The sequence below is a fragment of the Oratosquilla oratoria genome, chromosome 29, assembly GCF_046742065.1.
Source record: "Oratosquilla oratoria isolate Oo_2021 chromosome 29, ASM4674206v1, whole genome shotgun sequence".
Lineage (NCBI taxonomy): Eukaryota > Metazoa > Arthropoda > Malacostraca > Stomatopoda > Squillidae > Oratosquilla > Oratosquilla oratoria.
Window position 1 is genome coordinate 41,569,693 of NC_134805.1, and position 7,500 is coordinate 41,577,192.

At 42.0% G+C, this 7,500-nt stretch overlaps 1 protein-coding gene across 1 annotated transcript in view; it reads right to left on the bottom strand.

Annotated features, from left to right (window-relative positions):
- Positions 1–3,114: 3,114 nt before the first annotated feature.
- LOC143040914 (uncharacterized) overlaps positions 3,115–7,500 on the bottom strand; it is a 9,823-nt gene continuing 5,437 nt past the window's right edge. Inside the window, exons 2-3 of the mRNA XM_076212368.1 lie at positions 4,391–4,699; positions 3,115–3,599 (exon numbers count right to left, since the gene is read on the bottom strand). Coding sequence (XP_076068483.1) covers positions 3,256–3,599; positions 4,391–4,697 — 651 coding nt within the window. The 5' untranslated portion in view covers positions 4,698–4,699 and the 3' untranslated portion in view covers positions 3,115–3,255. The remainder of the gene's footprint in view (positions 3,600–4,390; positions 4,700–7,500) is intronic.

A 7,500-nucleotide genomic window follows, 5' to 3' on the forward strand; every position in this document is an offset into this window, starting at 1 on the left:
TTCTAGTGTTGCAGTAATGTGTGATAGTTGGACTAATGTCAGGTAAGAACTGTAGGAATATGTAATATCATTATGCCACTTATTATTCCTAATAAATTGTTATAAATAATTATTGCCTTAATCCTAAAATACTGGATAATTACAGGAATGAGGGGATCATAAAATTCATTGTGACAGTGCCAAGGCCCATATTTTGGAGCAGCATTGCAACAGGTTAGTTTCAGTTAAAATAGCAGTTAATTACAACTCAATTACAAAATTAACTGAGACAATAAAATAAAGTTTTTCACATAAACCTCCTATCTTAAGAAGAGATTAATATTAATTAATAGTCAATTCTCTGTATTCCGGTTTTCATTAGTTCTGTACTTTTGGAATATGCTGCAATATCTAATTATAGCTTCTATTTTATTACTAGGTGCAGAAAACCACACTGGCAGTACATAGCAGATGTCCTGAAGAAAGTAATGGATGACATTGGGCCATTGAAAGTGTTGGGGGTCTGCACAGATAATGCCTCTAATATGAAAAAGGTTTGGGAATTGCTTCAGTTGGAGTATCCCCACATAAAACCATATGGTTGTATGGCTCATACTCTGCAGTTAATATTCACAGACCTAAAATAGATCAATTCTGCAGAAAATATCCAGTCTGACTGCATAAAAGTTTGCAAAGCAGTCAAACAGTCCCACAAGCTCACTGCTCTACTCAAACAACATCAACAGCAGTCACCACAGGGGCAACAGCAGACACTAAAACTGACTGTTAAAACAAGGTAAGAATTATTAGTATATTACTCATTGATAAAGATCATAACTTGCAAAATAGTATTTGAAATCTTCTTATTCCAGTAAACTTAATGTGAATTTTTTATTAATGGTACATTTAATTTAATGTTTCTCTTGGCTGAGCTGTTTTGAATTGAGAATTCATACTGGTACTAATATTGTTGTCCTCCTTTGTTTCAGATACACCTTGCAGCCAACTTGGTGGATCCTTGTTACTGTGGATGTCACCTTTCGGGTGAAGAAGCGGTAAGTAGTTTTTATTTTTATATTGTAATTATATGTTCTTATTACCCCCAAAATCCAGTCTTGCCCGTATGAATGCATATGCCTCCAAGTCTTACTTGACCTGAATTCACCTGACCTAAATTACTAGTAGTATCTCTTTAAAATATACAAGTTGCGGTATCATATACTTATACTAAAAATATTGTTGATTTTCAGGTGGATGCAATGTAGGCCATTTATGAAATTGCTGCACAACTGCCAAATGTCGATGAGACCCAAGTAATAGCTGAGTTGGCAGATTACAGGTCCAAATCAAACTTTTTTCAAAGCCATTTGTTTGGAGTACTGTTGATAAAACATCAGCATCTAGTTGGTGGAACGGGATCTGTTGCCCAACTAGGCATCTGTCGAGCGACCCTTTAGCAGACATGCATTGGTACATTATGCGAGAAGGAATCGTTTGACCACCGATAGAGCTGCCAAGTTGGTGTTTATTGGACAAAACTTGGCATTGGGCAATATGGACGATGCCCATGAATATCCTCGCCATGCAGCTCATGCCAGTAATCCAACTAGTCACCAACTAGCAGGGATTCTACTGCTTCAAGCAGCATCCCCACTTTCCAGCTTGAGTCGGACGACTCGGACCATTCTGAAGCAGATTCTGAGGCCTCAATTGATGATCTGCCCATCCCCGGCCCTAGAGTCATGATTTCATCTGACATAGAGGAACCTGAGGAAGAGCGACAGGAGCCACATGACATGGAATGATGTAGTAAGGAAAATTTGTAGTGTTCAATCCCTGAAGATTGTGCTAAGACTAGAGTGGATTTTAGAGGACTATGATGGATATACACAGAGGAAACCATTTATAGCAGTCCATCAAACACATGTACAGCACATAGCTATATTGTATAAAGGCAGGTTGATGACATTACTGGTGCATGCAGGCACAATATATTGGCAAATATGGTTCATGCTTATTTAGATTTTGTAAGGTTGCCATATTGGGCCATGTACAACATCTACATTTGTTGCAGCATCTGACAAAAAAGTCAATTACTTATGCTTATTTTCATAGTGTCTGAAGATAGGTACACATATGTGGAGGGATGAATCAAGTACTTATATCTGTTTTTATATACTCAATATTAATATCTGAGCAACTTTGGCAGTGCAAAAAAAAGAAAAAAATTAAAAAATTCGATAAAACCAACCAATTTTTTTTTTTTTTTTTTTTTTTTTTGCATCACTAGTCTTCCTGCATTACTTCTGATCCAGGTAATGGGCGGGAGACAGGGGTGACCCCTCATCCACGATGAGCTAAGATGAGAGGGAAACAGAGGGTGACGGATGGGTAGGCACCTTGGCTGGCTACCCTCCTTATATGGGGGAAGAATCCTTTTGATATAAAGATAGGACAAAACCCTCGTATTGAATGAAAATCATCATCACCTCAACTGACTCCAAATCTCAATTCAATTATCATTTCCTCGGGTTATATTACACACAACTTTTTGTATTCTTATCCGCAGGAGATGAAGTGTGAAGGGAATATAGAGGCTATGTCATCGCTTCGTACGGAGATAACGTGCTGTGCGGACCTGAGGTAGAGGAAGGAGGTCGGAGTAGAGGCAAACACGACTCCAGCGTTGCGGTCACGTGGATGTTTGCGATCCAGGAAGCAGCAGTGTTGAAGTGACAAACCTGTTGGTCTCTCGTGAGTTGGATGGACTGGGAAGGGGTGTGGGATAGGGGGGATGGCTGGGGGGAGAGAGAGGCGTGGCTCAAAGTGATATGTGGGCGTGGCTAAAGTTGGTATTCAAATATACAGTTGCCACCAATGATTTATACTATAGTGGCAGGTGTCTTTTGGGGAGTTCTCAGAGATGTCATATGTCTAGGTCGTAGAATTACGATGTAAACAAGCCTTTTACGACATCGACTTACGATTCACGTTAATGTTCGACGTAAAGCTTGATAAGCTTTGCAGGAGATACCAAGTACTTACAAGTAAATTTTTTTTTACTGTTCTATTGAGTACGTGTTATTACACATCCTCAGTTCTCCTCTTCATAGGGGTAGAATAAAGAAAATGTAATTTTATTTTGGACTTTTTTTCATTTTCATATCTGAACTAGAAAAAAAAAAGGAGTCATCATTCCCTTTTAAAACCAAGGGCTAAAAGAAACGCGAAAATTAAAACGACTAAATTATTGAGGCTGACGATCCACGTCTCCCGTTATGCCGACGAAGGGGTCGAAGTCTCTTTGGCCGTCGCCTCGCCCTCGGAGGCGCCGGGGGGCGCCGTCGGTGCCTCTGGGTCCAAGTAGGTCAGCTCGACGCCCTCTTCGCACTCGAAGACGGGACAGCACTCTGGGAAAGTGCTGTTCCGGTCAGCTTCGTTGAGGATCCGGCACCTCTCATCCGGGATGGGCAGGGGTCCGCAGTCTTCCACGACCTCGACGAGACCGCCCTCAGGAGTCTCCACGCAGGTGGAAAGTCCGCAGAAGGGGAAAAGGTTCCAATTCTCTCCTGGCTGGAAGACGCGGCATAGGGTGGAAGCGAAGCACAGTCCCGGGAAGTCTGGTGGAGTAGGATGGTCATGATGAAGGAAATTAGTATGGTGCAGGGGGAGAAATAATTTGGGAGAAAAGGGGGAGGGAGGCAGACACCATCATACCAACACGGTCTTATAATAGAACGTATGTTTTTTGAATTTTAATCTAAGAATTGCTAATAGATTAGAAATGTATACTTTTTCTTGTTAAAAATGGCTTTGTTAATTTTTTCTTTGATATTTTTCACATTTTCTTTTTATCTTATGATAGTTGGTGTTATACATTTTATCTATAAGATGAGTGTCACCATCAATAGCAATGTTTTGTTTTATGTTATTATTATTAATACTATTACGATTGTCATTGTTGTTGTTATTACTATAATCCTTGTCATTGTTATCAAATTCAGCACCTCTACAGCAGGGCCCGACAAAGGAAGCGGTAGAGGTAAACCAACCTCTGTTGTCAGGCTCCGCTGTGGAGGAGCTGTGTCTTACTGCATTGCTCCTGATCCAAATCGTGGGTGACAGGGATGGTCCTTCATCCACAAGGAACTGTGTGGGTTGGGTGAGGTGTAAGAGTAGAGAAGACCTGGTTGAGACAGAGAGAGGTCCTCCAATGAAGGTAGAAAAGACATTGTAGATATGAAAGGATGTTCATGAGTGAGAGAAGAAGACCTGGCAGATGTAGAAAGAGGTTCTTCAGTAAGAGGAAAGAAAGAGGACGTGGGGGATACAGGAAAAGAGGAGGAGAGAAGACCTGGTAGAAGTCCTCAAGTGAGAGGAAAGGGCAAAGGTCTTCCGAGGGGGAGCCTACCTCTAAGGACGTCGGCGGGGAGCTTGCGAACTTGGGCCTTGATGATCGGTCTCTCGGTCGTTGTGGCGTTTCCCGAAGAAGACCCTCCAGGGGTGCTCGAAGGCTTCTTGGCCGCGTCTCCGGAGGCGCTCTTGCCAGAGACCGACTCATCCTTCGCAGGCTTCTTGGCATCTGAAGCAGGTGTGGTGGCTTCGGTAGTGGAGGGGGACGGGGAGGTGGTGGAGGGAGAGGCCGTCGTCGTTTCCTTGGCCGTCACGGCCAGGACCGCGACGAGGCAGACACACACAGCAACAACCAACGTCTTCATGACTGCAAAGAAACTTTCACTTTCAGTTCGTCACTTTCACGCCGGAGAAGAGAACCAACTTTCACTTGCATGACAGTGGAGGCGGGCAGGAGGTTGAAGAGGATGAGGTGAGAGAGAGAGTGGGGGACAGGGAGGGGGAGGGGCAGAGTTGCGTAGGTCGTGAGTGATACAATATGAGATCTCCTTTGGGGGGAACGAACGAAAATCAGAACTTGAAAGAATCAAATTTGTCATGATGATGAAGTTGCCACAAAGTACGAAATGCTATCTCTGTTATTAGAATGACCCAAAACGATTTTCGACTGCCTTTTCCGTTTCATCATCCATTAGCTTTGGTTCTTCCATCTCCCTCACTCACAGACTCTCTCTCTCTCTCTCTCTCTCTCTCTCTCTCTCTCCTCTCTTTTTCTCTCCCCTCTCTCCTCTCTTTCTCTCTCCTCTGTCTGTCTCTCTCTCCCGGCTAAAACCAGGCGACTTTATATAAACTAGGAAAACCTTTAGTTTCAACAGTGGTGAATATAACGGTCATCCTTCATACAGTTAATCACTATCATATTCATCGTCAGAACATCACTTATTCATGTTTGTCCTCCATCTTTCACACAAAGATGAATAAGGACTTTTTTATCATGATGATAAGTTTGGTCGTAAGGGTTACTTTCTGGGAACGCAATAACTATAATTAAACATTACCGGTAGTCATCAAGGCAGAGTGGAAGCTGGAGGGTCCAGAAAACACTAGTAGATATAGAAAATGATCGGGTATTACCGAATATTTTTACTTTTTGTCTTCGTAAAATAGTTTAAGATTGTTCACTGTTCTGCCCCCGTGTTGGATCCAGGAAAGAATTGCACCCTCATGACGTCACGATGACGTCACGGTTAGTCTGCGGCTTTCCATCCACGGGTTCGGCAAACCACTGCATTTACTTTCCAACAACATCGCCGCTGGTGGCATCATTGTTGTTGTTGGATTTCCGTCATACAGCGCTGCATGTTTCAGTGATGCACAGTTACGGTTGTGGGCTTGGCTGTAATGTCAGTGGACAAATTTAGGTTTAACCCATTCAACTCATGTCAGCCGCTTGTGGTGTAGATACGAAAAACCAGATATGGTAGGCCTCGCGCCGGCGCGTACATCCGTATATCATCTGATGCGGCTTGACCGCGCGAGGATTGACGTCATATTTTTCTGGTGTTTGATCAAACATTTTGGTGTTTTGTGATTTTTTGTTTTATTTGACCAAATGACAAGACATCTTGTCATCGGAGTTTAAAGGGTTAAAGAGGAAATAGGCAGGAACTGGTTTACCAACAGAGTGGCTAACGAATTGAAGAGACTAAGTAACCATTTAGTGAGGGTTGATATTGGTTGTCTTAAGAGAAGATTAGATAACTTTATCGATAAAGATTACAGGTGGTAATGGACATGGTATTCCCAAATGTAGGGCTTATAGCCTCTTGCAATCTACTTTATTCTTATGTTCTTATGTACTGGAGAATGCAGTCGAGTGGGGTCTACAGTGTCCAGCAAGTAGACGCCACCCACACAAGACGCAACATATGTGGGGGTGAAGGACCTGTGAGAAGGTGATTCGTTTCATGCGTAAAGTCTTGCATTGGAAGAAAAAGACCATCATCACTGTTGGGATAGATCGGAAAATATTGCATTAATCTATAAATTCAGAAAAAGAGGCTCAGCCATTGATAACCTTGGCAGCAAGTTTTAGTATAAATAGATTCTAATTGTTTATTCATGATAATGGCGATTTTTCTTATCCACGCATCTGCGGCAAAGTGTAACGACTTTGCATCATAAAGTGTCTACAACGTTTTCATCTCCATCAATGTTGTAAAAAATGTAATAACCCGTAAAATTTACAAAAAAAAAAAAAGTTCAGGTACAATGTTATCGGAGATTTTCTGCACAATTTCACGGTGCTTCTGTAAATATGTTAAAGCACCTGAGGGATTACAAAATATTGTTTGAAGCTCTGAAGCACATGTAGAATAATAACTTAATATCATTTTGTATATAACTTAACAAACATGGACCGGGATATGGCATACATGATTTTACATATGGAAGGACTATAATTTGAAATACGAAAAAGAATATGTGGGTTTTTTAGTGGCCTTCCTAATTCTAGATTTAATCTCTAATATGCTTTTGAATACGCTTCTAAACCATCTTGTTCGTCACTTACGGCAATAACTTTTCATCCATATCATCATGTGTTCACATTCATCACCAACAAAAATAAAAGTTATTTTTATTTTTTTATTTGTGCGCGTGAAGAGACCAATTTGGTCATTATCTTTGTTATTAGTTTTCTCCAGCGGCGTGTATTGAACAAATGGAGTGACCATTACTTCTGTGATTTCTATTGGAGGGGGAAAGCGCATGAAGCGAGTTTGTTGACGCTCATCTTGTGATTTACGGGTAATCTGTGATAGACTTTCTTCTCAAGCGAGAAGTGAAGTTCATGGAAGAGGCATAAATACAAGGAGGACTTTACCGCATCGACGTGAAGAGACCTGTGTAGTCTGACCAGACGTCTGAAGTATTCTCTGTAATGGGAACCAATCAGGTTAAGATGCCACAGAAGAGCCACCAGTTACTGTCACTTGCCCTGGCTGTCCGATCACTGGCTATAACTGTAGCCAAGTAGCCCTGATCGTAACCAAATCGCCTGACCACTGCATTGCACTGATCAGGGGAAATGGATCCCCTTCGCCGCCCAAGGACATGGGGCGTGGTGAGGCGAGACACAGCGAAAAGAAGCGTAGAAGGACGGGGGGA